The sequence below is a fragment of the Ambystoma mexicanum genome, chromosome 12, assembly GCF_040938575.1.
Source record: "Ambystoma mexicanum isolate Mex_15411 chromosome 12, UKY_AmexF1_1, whole genome shotgun sequence".
Lineage (NCBI taxonomy): Eukaryota > Metazoa > Chordata > Amphibia > Caudata > Ambystomatidae > Ambystoma > Ambystoma mexicanum.
Window position 1 is genome coordinate 460,066,754 of NC_090936.1, and position 16,110 is coordinate 460,082,863.

Sequence of the window (16,110 nt, forward strand, 5' to 3'; positions counted from 1 at the left end):
ACTCGTTGAGGCGTAGTGCCTTTCTATCATCAGATGAAGCACTGCCAACCAACAGATTAACTGTACGCAGAAATCTGAGCAGCCCACACTGTAACTCTCTGCCGACACCATCACAGATTCATCGCTGGTAAGGCTCCCACCAGGACCGGTAGTACGTATTGTCCCAGGAAGACAGCAGGAAGTAGTTCTTAAAAACGATCTGTCGGCGAAAAGTAGTGCCATAAGAATGCCATTCTCATATATCTGGTTTAGCATTTTATTACATTTGAATTCCGTTCTCAACACACAGCTGATAACACAGAAGTGGGTGTTTCCTCTCGAGTGTGTCGGCAACACGCCTAAGCGACCAGGCGGCGAGAACTGAGAGACCCGATTGTGTGCAGCGCAGTGATACATGCTGTTTTGGTGGGTCCCCGGGTATCACTGCGCACGCTCGCTCTTCGCTCCAACTGGGGAAGGCGGAGTCAGGACTGTGGGGCCAGCAACAGCGGAGCCACCAACAGCGCCATGGAGCAGGGAATGGAGCCGTCCCGATTCCTGGTCGCGAGTTCAGCGACAACCTCCTTGCCGGGCACGGAGAGCAGTGCTTAGGTTTTGCGTGGCGTTGGGTCGATGTACCGTGTCCGCTAGAGACTGGGAAACCATGGCTGCCGTGCTAAGGAGCCTGCTTGTGTGCAGCTTATGCTGCCTGCTTCGAGGTAAGGGGCCCAGGGTAGCGATGCATGGGGATAATCGTTAGGGTGCAGGGTGAGCGCAGAACGGGGGATACGGGGCCTGCATGCTGTAGGCGGTGTTAGTATTTAACCTCGTGAGAGGCAGTTGGAATAAGGGGGTGGGCGCTCTGTGGATGATCACAGAACAACCCGGCACGGGACAACGGTGTTTGGGAAACAGGAGCTTGTTTTCAGTAATTGGTGAATGGAGATTGAAGCAAAGTGCACCTCCAGGTAGGTGGAAGGCGGTTTATGCTGGGGAACAGGTAAAAGGATCATCTTTGCAGAGGAGAGGTGTTTATAAAGTAATGGTGGATGTAATGTAACTGCGTCTTGTAAAGCACAACTTGTGCCATTGGTATGCCTCTGGGGTTTGGACCCTTTGAAAGATAATAGAGGGAGCAGTGTTGGTATTGGAGAGGCAAGACGTGAAACAAGGTGTTGATCGCATGCAGCCGTGTTCTCTGTGCTAAGATTCTATGTGAGTTTGTTTTGAGGCACATTGAGTTTTGTTTCCAGAGTGGAGCCCCAGATGTTATCCCATCAGTTGCTTGCAAGTTTCTCCCTGCAAGTGCCGATAGCTGTGTAGACTGGACATCGTTGTGGTATGTTAGTTGATTCGGTGTGAGACAGGAGAGCTGTGACTGCGCCGGGCTGCTGCAGTACGTGTGTTAATCTGGAAATTGGAAAGATGGCTGGAATATGGATGAAAGAGCTTTAAATGGTATTAGAGATGTTGGGGGTTCGGGGGCGCTCCAATAAGGGGACGTGGCCTAAAGGAAGGGCAGCTGGCTCAGACAAGGGTCGCCTGCTCCCAACAATACATCGTGAGAAAATACTTATGTTGGGTCATTCAGCATTCCCTGTTGGTCTTGGATGCATACTGTAAATAAAGCACCTCCTAGTTCAGTTTCTAAATACTTTGCTGCGGGTAAATCACGTTTCTGACTCTGTAAATAAGCAATTCTACAATGAGTAAATCGCATTTGTTCTGCAAATAAATGACAGGCCAAGTGTGCTTAATTATTTTTCTGTGCTCACTTTTGGTTTCAACTCACCTGCTGACTGCTTGTCGTGTGATAATCTGCAGCTATGTACCACCTACATCTAGAGGATTTGTTTGCAGTATGAAGCAAAATAGGAGGATTGATAATATGCACATAAGTCTCTAGGGAGGCACCAGTCTTCTCAAGGCGGACCTCCTTAAAAAGTGTTGCTGTATAACTGTTTTACCTAGCTTTTAGCTCTTTGGTATGGGGTAGGAAATATGCTGGGGGAATAATGAAGTTCAAGGTGGTGCTCATGTTATGCACCCTCTTTTATGCACATTCTATGATAACGCCAGGGAAGCCCCCCCCCCTTGGAGTTGACACTAGGAAATATCTTTATAATTTATCGACCAAACAGCTGCTGCAGAAGGGGGTTTAGGATGCTCCTAATATCATTTGGAAATGGGCCATTGCTTAGCCCCACGCCTCTTCAGCGGGCTCCGAAGATCAATCATAGGAGGAGGGCAAATGGAACCAATGTAAGCTACTTATTGCCTTGCATAAAACTAAAGGGCACTTTCGGGACAAATCGATGAACACAAATCTTTATATACTGCATATCAGTGACAAGTGATTCAAGCCTGCAATCCTTCTGACTACACAATGCACACTGCCAGTTTGCTTTCCTGCACATATTTCTTTCACAGCATGTTAATTCTCAAGCGCAAGCCACCTGTGTGCTCTTTCAGGCTCCTGATGTGCGCTCACTTAAACTTGCATCGGGTGCTTATTCATAGAGTACTCCGGGAGCCCCAAATCATGGGTAGTTTTGTGGGGACTATCCTGGCTCTGCAGAAGCCAGCTTAAAACCCTGCATGCACACAGTGCGGTCTGAGTACAAAGGGTCTCCTGGCAGTTTTGGGTGGTGGAGTGGTTAGTTATTCCATAATAGGTTGGGGTAGAGTGACAAATGGCTGCAGGTAGCAGGCAAGATAGTGGGTGTTGTGTGGAGCATTCATAATTGCAAGGTTGTTTGGAGAGGATTTAAGGTTTTAGCAGGATGTGTACCCAAAGAAGGCTGAGGTCATGGTTCTTTTGTGTTTGCCCGTAGGAAGGAGTGACTTGGTTGCACAATCGATCAAGTAAGAGAGGCATGCCCTAAAAAGACAGAATAGTTAAGCCTTTTGTCCCCTTTTTGGATGCCGGGCATCGTTTTATAGCCTCTCAGCTTCCAAGATTGACCATTTACAAAGTAGACAGTGTTCCTTACCACTGAGGCTACATGGCTAGAACATAGAGGATGTGCAGGAAAGGTTTCTTCTCTTTTTAGTATGCTGAGCCTGCTGTAAATTAACCACAGCTGCTATTTTTGCACCAAATATTGAATGTCTTTCTCCTTTCTGGCATGAAGGGAAGGGTGCAGAAGCCCGTTTCTGCTAAGAAAGGATGTTGGCAATTTCTCAGAATGAATTCATGCCCATGAGATCACACACTTCTGTGTTAGCTTGTAGGAAGGGGTGACTGGTGACACTTGTATGTAGGGTGAATTGATTCTTATCACCCCTATCTCCAGAGCCTTCCCTCCTCCCCCATGGGAGTGACCAAGCCCACCAGCAGGGGCTGTGCTAGGAAGAAGTTCTAAACCTTTTCACTAAATCAGTAAAGAGCGTAAGCAAAAATCCCCTGCAGCGAGCGACTACTCTCATTCATCTGCACAGGAGATGCTTTATATTTTATTGATGGTCTAGTGCTCATACCTTCCAGTAACTCTTTGTGTGTGTTACATATATGTACATTATATAACATATTAATACATTTAAATGCCCCACACATCATGCTAATATTATTAAAAAATGCTTGATTAGATTCTCAGTAATGAACAGTAAATGAATGATCCTGGACACTCCTGTATAGTGTAAGACGTTTTTAAATATGATAAATATAAAACATTGCTACTATTGTCACTAAACATAATTCACTTATGCAACATGAGTATGCAGCTATCATTGTCACTGCCTCAAGATCAATCAATAGTTTCAGAAGAAGAATAATACCAACTTCAAAAGTAATTACCTCCTCAGATTTTGCTAAGCAACCCCATAGAGTGATCTGCCCTCTCAATACCTTTCCTCTTTCCCAATGTGATATTCAAAAAATGGGTAAAACGGGTGCTGCTACTCACTATTAACCTCAGAAGGTAGGGAGATGAGCGGTGTAGGTGGGATGTAGGCAGACTACTGCAACAGCCTCTTCCTTAACCTGCCGTCTTCCTCCGGCTTATCCAGAACCGGGCTGCTAGACTTCCCCTTGGTCTCAAGCCCAGGGGCTGTATCTGTCTAGCCCTAAAATCTCTTCATTGGCCCCTGGTTGCTGCAAGGATCAAATTCAAATCCTTATGCATCATCCACACGGCTGTCTGTGGCCGGGGATCACGCTGTCTACAACTTGCTCTCACCAAATACACTCGCGCCAGATCTCATCGCTCCGCTGGCTTCAATTCTCTGCGTGTCAAGCACCCTAAGCAGCGGGCTGGCAGCTTATCTGTCCTCGGCTGGCTCCCTCCTCTGGAACAGCCTCCCTTTCAGTCTTGAGCCGGATCTCCACAAATTCCAAAGCTACTCAAGACTTTCCTCTTCACCCCTCCCCCCCTTCTCTCTCCGTTGCTAAATCCTCCACAGTCGCTGAGATTGGACGGATGGCGAGGACCCAGGCCACCAATCACCTTAAGCCGCCTTCCACTCCAAGCACTTGCCCCTGGGCACCCACTGTCCTGTGTTGCCTCATAGGACTGCACTTATTTATTGGCAGTTGACCAGTCTCTACCAAGTGATCTCTGCCAGGCATTTAACAGTTGCCGGCAACTGGCTGCCTGGCACTTTCCCCTACCCTGGTCTCTTCTCTCTCTTTGCACTTGCACGCTATGAATCCTCACAAGGCCTAGTAGGACCGCCTCCATCCCGCTCACCATTGTTATTCTTTTTGCCTCTTCGCCCATGTTCCCTCCCCTCCGGGCGCTTTGAAAGACAATTTCTTGATGTATAAGCACCTTAAAATACCCGGTAGTCTGCACAATTCCCCCAAACGTTGGATCTGAATTAGAATCACCATGGATAGCAAAAATCGAAAAGATGCTTTGAAAAATGTGTCAATTGGAAATGACCATGGTGTCAGAACTTGTCCATTGTGAATAGGTGGTGAGCTGATTACCAGAAGTAGCTATATTCCCCTTACAGCTCAGTCACAAATGGTTGGAAAGGTACGGAAGGCCCACACCTCCCTACTTGGCCGCTCCAGTCATTACTTTCAGTGGAATTCCCACCCCCTCCAGACAAATTTGTATAGCTGCTTTTGTAGCTGCAGCAGTGCAGTTGTCTTAAATTGTTTGCTTGAGTTGATGATGACCAACAAGGGCCGGCAGCATGTCCCCGCCACCCCCCCCCCTTAGATAGCGGTCGTAGATCATAGTTCTGTAGCACTTTGAAACCTCCATTGACACTTTAGTTATATTCTGCAAATATTTGTAGCAAAAAATAAAGTATGTACATTTGTAGCAATTGTGATTAATAATCGCTGCATATACAAGTAAATGTTGCATACAGTGTATACATGAGCACCTAGAAGTATGTTGGGCGCTAAAAATTAACATGCCTGAATACATCCTTTCAGATTAATTCCTAACACTGGTCTTTGCCTCAATATATGAAGGCAGGGTCTTTGAGAACCTATTTCTAATGAACATCCAACACGAATTTTCCCCTGATTTGCTGATCCAACGTGCTTTTGACTTGGTGATCTTAAGCCGGTGGAAGCTTGTGTAGAGAGGCCAAAGTTTGAATTGATGATCTTTGAGGTTGACTAATATGCGAGTGCCTCTGTCTCGCACAGTAATTTGTAGGCGCAGATCTTCCAATGCATACGTATGACGTGTGCTTAAACTTGGACCTTGAGGTACAATGCGGTACAATTCCAGTTAATTGGAGGTAGATTGTGTCTCCGATAATGGCAGATTAAGTAATATTTCAAGCTTTTTGGATTAGCTACCAATCCTCTCTTAATATGTGCCAGGAAACACAGTGGCGATGGAAACCAAACTTGCGTTCCAGATTTCTGCAAGGAAATGGAATACCCCTGGCAATCTCTTCTGCTTTCGATGGGGGCCAGCAGCTGCTCACGCCGTGTCTTCCTGAAACCAGAAGTATCCACCTTCTGCATCGAGTGGGCTCCTTGGGGCAAAGGGTAAGGGAGGAAGCAGGTTGTCATTCTGTGTTTGGCTTGAATCTGGCTTTGCAACTGACATCTGTTCCACTTGGTGCTGCACTGGTCCCGGTCATCTGGACATAATTGTTGTTTTCGTCCTGTGGATTGTTTGTCGTTTGCAGGCCCATTCCCATGACTTGCCTCTGTGGCTGGGGGGATGTCGTTGCAATAGAACATTCAAGGGAAATATCTCTGCATAACACAGACGTCTCTGTGTTCGGACAGAAATTTTGAAAGTTGATCTTGCCAAGGCACAACTGTCTTGTGTGAGTCTTTGACACCCCCCAAGTTTCTGGTGAGAAGTAACTCCTTGGTACACACCATGTATCTGGCAAATGCTTTAACCATTGATTTTGTTCCTGATAAAGGAAACAATTAAATGTTTTTGAAATTGAGAATACTGCTGATATCGTTTAACAAAGTTACTCACCGTAGTGACTACCTTACTCCTAGTCCATGGTCCCATTTCCTCCATACTTGTGGGACATTACGTCCTGACTTTTGTCAAAAAGCATAACAATGTAATACACAGTTCAGCACTGAAACAAAAGCGGGCAGCCTCAAGGTGCTGGATGCTGTGATACTCCTGATTGTGTTTAGTGCAGCATAGCCAAAGCAGCAAACCAGTTGCAGAAAATGAAAGTGGTCTAATGAATGCGTCAAATGTCTTCGATGCCCATTTTCGGGGGTTTTGGTTGCGAACCTAGTGACCGTAGAAAAAGCAGAATGCATGCCTGTTAACCACAAGCTGTCAATCAAGAGGTGCATGGCCTGTTCTTTTGTGTCTGAAAAGGCTAGGTGTGATATCTGCTTGACCGCTTGGAGTGTCCCCCGAGATGAGATTCCTCACTACTGCACACTTTTATGCAAATGTTCTGTAAACGTGCTAAATACATGCTCAATTTTGGAAATTGTAAAAGGCCTTAAGTTTGAGGCATGGCCCGGGTAGAAATGTCAATTGCAATTGCATGGGTGTATTAAAAATAAACCCACAACATTTAACTTGGGTACTCACAGTGATAAGGGTTGGTACCCCAACTTCAAGATGGCAACATGATGACTGAAATGTTGCAATTCGTGTAGCATGGAGCATGCTGTGGGGAACCAGGCATGAGATGCGGACAGAGAGGATTAGGAATTTAGCCATAAACCTTAATTGGCAAAAGAAAAGGGGGTTGGGAAATGCCTCTTCATTAAAGGGGTGTTTTCCAACCGCAAACAAAACTAAGGGTCTGTTGGATGTCAGAATGTGAAAAAGTACTATTCTGGCCCTCACATTCTTAAAATCAGTTCTAATGTGGAAAGGGAAAATGTCTTTGGCCTTGAGTAGTGCACACATGTTTAAAAGGAAATATGTAACTCCAACACAAAAGTTCCAAGAGGATAGAGTTCCTTGATCCAAAGGTGGTTCCCTTCCCCTGGATTTCTCTTCACTCTATTTTAGATTTCAAGAATATATATTTTTTAAAACGGGTTTTTCACTCTATTTTAGATTTCAAGAATATATATTTTTTAAAACCGGTTTTTATTGAGATTTTCATGTTAACAAGCTTTTCATACAGCCATGTACATATCACTTATACAATCACATTTGACAGCTATATAAGTTCCAGTCTACCTGTGCCTACTCCCCAACGATCCCACCCTTCCCTCAGCTTCCCTCCCTCCTCCCACTGGTTACCATGAACTCTATTGCCCTTCAGGTTGTCCTTAACCGTTTACTATATTGAGTAGGTAGTAATATACTTCTTGGTCACTGTTTTTGGTAGAGCTAAATAGAGTCTGTATCCTAGTATTCCATGCTGTTATTTCTGCACTCTCGTCGGAGAGGCTTGTGTGAGCTGCGTGGCTGCAGGTAGTTGTTTATGCCAGAGCCCATTTTTTAAGGTCTTGCCACCAGTCTTCGATATTTGGACCTTTGCTATCCTGCGCTTAGCTACAATAAACGCTAGGTCCTTATTTTGGATATGTAGCATGTGTGTTGGTGGCACGTGAAGCGCTCAAGCATGCAGGCTGAGGTTGTTGTTGGCGGGGTGGGATGGGTGGGTTATGTTAAAGCCTCCTCCTTCATTTTCCCTGCTATGTATTCCCAATATTTCTGTATAATAGGACTTGAACAAAACATGTGTAACATATCCGCTTCAGTGTTTGAACATCTAGGGCATTGTTGGGTCACCCCCGGAAATCTCGATATTCTAAGTGGTGTTAGGTAGGCCCTGTGTATCCCGAACAGTTGGATCAATTGTAGTCTAGCATTCCGGGACACTTTCTTATGGTAGCGCAGTACCACCAACCAGTGTTTGTCCTGGAGCGGTTCACCCAGGTGTCTTCTAGTTTTTTCCACATTTTGTATTTATTTATATAGCGCCCCAAGCCCATGGGCATCTGGGCGCATTACTTACAATTGCATTGAATAGATATATTGCAATAACATACAATAAGTATTTACAGATGGTATTACATAGATGATTACATAGTGAGGATACAGTTAAGAGGTATACAGTAAGATAGGCAAGAGATTACAGGGTGATTTGTAAGTATAGCTAGACAAAGTGTGCAGTACAATGGTAGAATCTTAAGCGCCTGTTTTTTAGGCTTCATTCAGTGGAGCCAGATTTTTACACTATTTCTGAATCTGTGGAAGGAAGGTTCGGCTCTGATGGATGCCGGTAGTGAATTCCACATTTTGGCTGCTAAAAACGGAAAACTACTGCCTTTTGGAGCTTGAACCTGGGGATAAGGCAATTGATTGTGAGGATCTAGCAGGACGATCAGAGGTTTTCTGTACAATTTGTCGCACAAGTATTTAGGTGCTAGGTTGTTTAGGCATTTGAGGGAGAGTGATAATGTTTTGAGACTAATTTATTTGGTTAACTGAAAGCCAGTGGAAGTTACATCTCTGCTCTGAGATATGTGATCTAGGGTGGTTAGTTCCTGATTGTTCTGGAAAATGTGTAATTTTTAGGTTGTGTTGGTTGGTGTGTAGATAAAGGGCGTTACAATAGTCTAGCTTTGATAGTATTAAGGCCCTAGCTAACGTTAGGCAGTTGCCTGTGGTCAGAAATGGTCTGCAGGCATTAATAAGTTTGCACAAGTATGCAGTGGTGGAGGCCGTTGCGTTGATTTGTCTTGTCAATGAGATGGAGGAGTTGATGTAGATGCCTAATGTTTTTATGTCTTTGGAGACCGTGATATTGTTACCGTCAATGTTAAAGGCATTGAATTGTTTGTCCAGTTTGTTCAGTCTTGCTTGGGTGCCTACGAGCAGCAACTCCGTCTTGTCGTCATTGAGGCATAGTACGTGTTTGGCCATCCAGGCTTGGATGATGAGGTAAATGTCGTTCAGGCCTTTAGAGTCTGTGTTATAGTTGCAAGTAATCGGGCTGAGGATTTGCGTGTCATCTGAGTAATTTGTGTAGCAGACACCCAAATGGTTCAAGTCATCAAATCGAGGCATGGTGAAAAAGTTTGTGTGTGGGCGAGACGCATAATTCCTGGGGGACTCAAAGTGACGGGGAATGGAGTGGCTGGCGTGGTAGGAGCAAATACTCTAGTGGTTCTGTTGTTTAAGAACGATTGAATCCAGGTTGTGGCTTCATCTGAGAAATGGGCTGCGGATGTGAGGTCGTTACATTGGACTTTGTGGTCCACCAAATAGCCATGTCTGTGGGGGATTGATTGCCTAGGAGAAAACTATATAACCTAGAGATCATCTGGGTTCCTTCAGCAATGTCACAGTGTATCGATTATGGAGTGTGTTGCTATTCTCTCTTTACGGCTGCCATCTGCATACAATTGTATTTTAATGGTGCCATACAGCAGATACTGGCCACTTTGGAGGCCCGCGTTGTTAACTAGGTCCTGAAGGGGTATAAAGGTAGTATTGCGTAGCCGGTCCCCAATCAAAGCAATACACTTTGATTCCCAGTGTGTCTGAATCCCCAACTGGATTTGGGTTGTCAGTGGGAACGGAGACACTCGAGAGATTTGCATAGATAGGGGTCCTTTATTTTGAGGAGTGTTCATGCCCGGTCCGGTCCCATACTTGTAATCCCAGCAGTATGAGGTGTGAGTGCTGTCCGTGGAAAGGCTTATTACACCATAATAGTTCCTTAAGGCATAACCGTGTTTCTGTTCGTTGGCGTAGCTGAGTTTCTGTCTTAGGTTTGTCTGCGAGCCAGTTCGTTATATATTGTAGTTGCCCCGCTATGTAATAACGTTCAAAGCAAGGCACCCTAATGTCGCCCTCTTCGTACGGTTTCTGCAACGAGGTCAGTGCCAATCTACATCTGCTGTTTCTCCAGAAGAATTCTCTACACAGGGAATCGATGGTTTTGGGTATGTTGTATGAAATAATGTAAAAGCCTCGGAGGGCCACCATTTCTAGCGGTGCTGCCCTGCCAATCAACGAGGGTGGTAGTCTGGTCCAGAACCTCATCGAGCACCGTATGCCATCAAAAGCCCTCAAGGTATTGTTGTCATGTTCCTGTGTGGGGCCATGATATGTCGATTGTGAGGTAATGAAATGTGGAGACTGACCACTTCAGGGCCAGTATTGGTAGTTTGTGTTGTGGTATCTTTGTCAGTCCCGCTATAGGAAACAGGAATGATTTTTTCCAAACTAATTGTAATGCCTGAAAGTCGTGAGAAGTGCGCAAGGGTTTCCAGTATGAGTTCCAGGTTATCTTCTGGATTTTACACATATAGGAGCATATGGTCGGCATACATGGATAGCAGGTGGTGTGTTCCATGAACTAGTATACCTGGTTCCTTCTATTCCGTCCTCATGTGTTGCTACCAGTTCCATGGCCAGGATATTTAGTAGTGGGGATAAGGGGCAGCCCTGTCTGGTGCCTTTTTCTAGTACCCAGGGGCTTTAACATTGTCTGCCTGTCTTTACTCTCGCTGTAGGTTTAGTATATATTCGACCCCTTTTAAGTAGTTTGGGCCAAAGCCGAACCTGCGCAGCATAGCGTATAACCAATCCCATTTAAGGGAATCGAATGCTTTCACTGCATCTAGAGTTGCAGAACTGAGGCTCACCTTATACTTTTTTAGGGTATTTGGTGCTGTGATGGTTATTTAAAAGTTCAGTTATAACATACTGCAGCTTTGTTGTTTCCGTTTGTTGCCTATTCATTTGTCAAATGTTCTTATGGTATAATTGGGTCTGGGGGTTTTTGGGGTCTTGAGAGTTGTCTTTTTTTGGTTTTTTCGGTTTTTGGGTTTTGCTTATGCTCTTGTCTAGTGTTCTTTGGAAAGGTTAACTTTTGATGCATTACTGATTGTTTCTATGGTGCCTTCGGAGGGGTCCTGGGGATGGTTCTGAATGTTGTCTCTAATTTGTTTTTTGGGCTGAATAGACTTCGCAGTCTTATCTGTTCTCTGTTTTTTATTCTTTGCTTTTTGTTTATATTTAAGTGTGTCATTTCTATGGGTTTTTTCTGTTCTGTTTTCCTTTTGGTGTTTTAGACCCTTATTGTGTAATGATGACTTCACGCACTGGTGGGGCAGTCAATGATCTCTGTATTGACTCTTGGAATGTGAATGGGGTCAATAATTTGCTGAAGAGAAAGAAAGTGTTTCACATGTTACAGGACATGCATGCTGACATCTGTTTCTTACAGGAGACTCATATTTTGGCGGATGAAATTTCTAGGTTGGAAAAGGAGTGGGTTGGTTCTGCTTATGGCTCTTCCTTTACATCAAGGAATCCTTTTGTTTCGGAAGAAGTTGTCTTTTAAAATTTTAAGGGAGTGTACGGATAAGGATGGTAGGATGGTTGCCTTGTTGGTTGAGGTTCAAGGGCAATTGTTAACTCTCTGTAATGTGTATGCTCCTACAGTGGACGATGGCTCCTTTTTTAGAATGGTTGCACAGACCCCTTTGGACTTGAATAATTCTAATATTCTCCTTGGGGGAGACTTTAATACAGTGGTTGATCCTATGCTTGACAGAAGTCAAGTCAGGCGGGTGACACAGTGTGATAATCATCATCGGGCGCTTAGATCGCTCTTGAAGGAACACAATTTGAAAGATACTTGGCGTCTGGAGAACCGGGACAAGTGTCAATACAGTTTCTTTTCTAGTGCTCATGGTGTGTTTTCTAGACTGGACATGATTTTTCCTGGTGGAAATGTGTCGGAAAGTATTGTCTCAAGTGATATTGGTAATATTTTATTGAGCGTCCATGCCCCTATTGTAAAGGATTTACGACTTAAATTTCGGTGTGATTGGACTTTCTCAAGGAAATTGAATACCTCTATATTGTTGGATGATGATATATTGGAGCGGATTGTTTTGGAAGCAAAGTATTTTGTTTTGGAGAATCGCTCAGAAGAAATCAGTGTGGCGAACACGTGTGAAGCCTTCAAATGCTGCATGCGTGGTGTCTGTTTAGGGCTGTCTAGTGGTAAACAGAAAAGGGAGGATAGAAAAAGTCAGGATCTTGACCTACGTATTGGTGAGATTTCTTGGGATCTGATGCTTGATCCGACTGACTTGGTGAAATTGGCGACTTTGAAAAAGCTTAAAAAAGAAATGGAAAAATTTTTGTCGCTGAGGGCGGAGCGTGGCTTCTTCTACTCTTAAGTGTACACATTTTGAAAAGGGTGAACGTTGTGACAGATGGCTGGCATACAGGTTAAAGAAAAGGGTGTCGGAGTCAGCAATTGCTTCAATGCTTGACCGGGAGGGTAGTATCACATTTGATCCCAGGAAAATTAACTCAATTATTCGTGACTTTTACGAGAATCTGTATAGCAATGAGGCTGGTATAACAGGTAGGGGTGAGGACTTCTTTGGCAATTTGAATTTGCCTAAGATTCGGGATACTGAGCGTGATCTTCTTGGTGAAATGATAACGGATGATGAGATCAAAAGTGCAATTTCAGGGCTGAATGTGGGTAAATCCCCGTGCCCGGACGGCCTCCCTTGTGAGTTCTATAGTATCCTCCCGAACTCGGCCTTAGAGCTCTTAATGGATATGTTTGTTTCTAGCAGATTGGATGTTGCCTAAAAGTACAAGATGTGCATCTATCTGTTTTTTTGAAAAAAGGTAAAGATTGTAATCTTCCAGAAGTTATTGTCCAATTAGCCTTATCAATGCTGATAATAAGATTCTTGCTATGCCTCTAGTGAAGTTTTTGCCTACTTTGATTGATGAGGAGCAATCTGGATTCATGAAAAATCGGCATACTTCTAGTAATATCAGGAGATTGATGCTTACCATGGAAGTCGCGGATAGAATGGACTATGAAGCCGCTGTCCGTTCGCTCGATGCGGAGAAAGCTTTCAACAGGGTTAGTTGGTATTACTTGTATTCGGTTCTGAGGAGGATGAATCTAGGTGAAGATTTTATTTCTTTAGTCACTCTTCTATATGCCAGTCCGACGGCCGACGTTAAGACTAATGGGGTGATTTCAGAGCCTTTTTGTTTGGAACAGGGTACTCGTCAAGGTTGTCCCTTTTCTCCTATGCTGTTCATTTTAACGATTGAGCCACTAGCCATTTGTTTCAAAAATGAACCAGATTTACAGGGTGTTAATTGTTGGGGTGTTGTGCAAAAAGCTTGGCTTTATGCGGACGATCTCTTAGTGCTGCAGAATTTGGAAAGGTCCCTGCCATGTCTGATGGGGATTTTGTCTGATTATCATGATTGTTCAGCATACAAAATTAACCGCTTGAAGTCAGAAGTGTTGCCCCTGTCCAACAGGTGTGATAAGGCTATGATTACAGGGATGGGGTTTACTTTGTGTAATGTGCGCTTGCGCTATTTGGGGGTATGGCTAACGTATCCTGTCTCCCTTATGGTTGATGAAAACATGAGTGTTGTTATTCAGGATTGTAAGTTGGATTTGGAGAGATGGTCGCTGCTTAATCTTTCCCTGTGGGGTAAAGTAAATGCCCTGAAAATGAATTTGACACCCAGGATTAACTTTGTATCTAGCATGCTTCCATTGAAAATTAAGAGTGGTTATTGGAAAGATCTGGATCGTCCAATTCAGGAATTTTTATGGGACGGTAAACCTCCAAGACTTAGTCTTTGGAAGTTGCAGCTTCCAGTCCATTTAGGTGGTTTAGGGGTTCCGAATTTTAGGGCCTACCGTTTGGTCTTTTCTGCTCATTCTTTTGTTCCGTTTTTGAATGGTGAATTGGACGGCTGGGCGGTGGCGGAGTGGAATGCCTATGGGCCGCTGGGCCCAGAGGCCTTGTTGACCACTAATACAAAGCTTTCCGGGGTAGTATGTTAGCAACGTCTTTTTTGTGTTCCTTATTGATTCAAGTCTTGTCATTGCTAGGTCGTGACGCATTTAAATGCAAAAAGGCCTCTATTTGGCTGAATCCTCATATTAAGGACAATTCCAGAACAGTTTTTTTGGCCGGAATGGTTCTTTATGGGTATCAAACAAGTCTCAGATTTGAGAAATGAGGATCGGTGGTTGTACATACTTGTAAATAAAAAAAAAAGTTGCAATGGCACACGGTTTGTCCCAGGAAGCAGTGCTATACATGATGTGGTGTCTGCGTCTTAGATTCCAGGCCATGTTCCTGCCTGATACATAAGCGGTTTGATCCGAGTGCACTAGTGTATGTATGATTTTTAACAACCTGTTGGCCAGTGTCACTGTAAGGATCTTGACGCCCTGGTTAAGCATGGACTGGGGCCTGTCAGAACTACATTCTTGTGGGGATTTATTAAGTTTCAGAAGGGGTATAATCGCTGATTCCCTTAGGCTGGGTGGGAGGAGACTAGAATCGTATGCCTTGTTCAACGTGTTTAAGAGGTGAGGGGCTAATTGTGTGGCAAATGCTTTGTAAAATTCACTGGGCAGGTCTGTACCCGGAGTTCTACCTGTAGTTAATTATCTTATTGTGTTCACCAGTTCTTCTACTGTAATTGGGGAGTCTAGTTCTTTCATAGTCTCCTCGTTCGACTGTGCTACGGCAGCTTCTTAACTTTCCACTCGGGGCTCTTCTCTACATTCTGCTGCAACCCGACTTCCCTCAAGGTGGACAACACACGCTGCATAGTATTAACACTGGTACACCCCCTATTAGGAAGCGTTCCAGCACTGCAGTTTCACTATTAAGGCAGGATCTTACAGGATTGGGCAGGAGCGCCCGCTAAAGCAGCATCAGTCCATGGCTGCTGCCCAGGCCCCCAGATTTCAAGAATATTAGTTCTTTACATTTCTCTTGTTAAATGTAACTGGTACACAAAAGAACTTGGCTGCATCTTGATGGTATACCTGGTGTACTCTTCTGACAGGTTTCTGCTCCTTTTCAATATGCTTTCACACAGACTTTTCTGATACGGATGTATTATTCTCAGGATCTCTTTAGGTGAGAGATATTTCACAACATTTGTTCAACGTGTCATTGCCTGGTTTGTTTCGCTAGCAGGGCTTTCTCACCTGAACATACTTGTACTTGGATCTACCTGGTATATTCTCCTGCCAGGGCTTTCTCTTGTAACTTAAATATGCCTGGTATCTATGTCCAGGGCTTTTCTCAAGGGAATGTTCTTAGTATTCAGTCTGCCTGGTGTACTTTACTGCCAGGGCTTCCCTCATATATGCACTTTGTACATCTACAAACTTGACAGTCTCTTATCTTGGCTTGATTCTGTCTCTTTAAATGATAATCAATATCACTTTCTTTCTTTCATCTCTCGGTTCATCTCTCTCGTCAGTGTTTTCGCATTTGGGAACACAAATGTCTGTTGTTGATAACATTTATGCAAAGTCTGGGACAGTGGTCTTGAAAGGCAAGTCTGTTCTTGACTAGTATACAGATCCTATGTAACTGTTTTCAGTACCTTTCCTAGGTGCATGTGGGGAGGTATGACAATATGCCATTAAGGAATGGGGAATGAAGGGGGTATCCTCAAAAGGGGGCGGGGTGCCCTGAAGGCTGCCCGCTCACCCCCCAGGTGATCCTCCCTCATAGCCACCCCGAGAGTCAGGATCAGGTAGCGGCTGCCGTCCCCTTGCCACATGAGGAGAGACTGCCACTGGGAAAGAAGTTCTGACCCCCATCACTTTCATCACAGTTCATTCAGTGCTATTCTCACAGGAATTCACTTGTACAGCATGTGCGCACACTATGCAAGTAGAACCTTTGCAATCACGCAATGAGTGCAGTGTTAA

At 44.4% G+C, this 16,110-nt stretch overlaps 1 protein-coding gene across 1 annotated transcript in view; it reads left to right on the plus strand.

Moving 5' to 3' along the window:
- The first annotated feature begins 242 nt into the window (after nucleotides 1-242).
- Nucleotides 243-16,110, plus strand: part of LRP6 (LDL receptor related protein 6) — a 1,542,295-nt gene continuing 1,526,427 nt past the window's right edge. Inside the window, exon 1 of the mRNA XM_069628714.1 lies at nucleotides 243-698. Within this exon, the coding sequence (XP_069484815.1) occupies nucleotides 395-698 (304 nt within the window). The 5' untranslated portion in view covers nucleotides 243-394. The remainder of the gene's footprint in view (nucleotides 699-16,110) is intronic.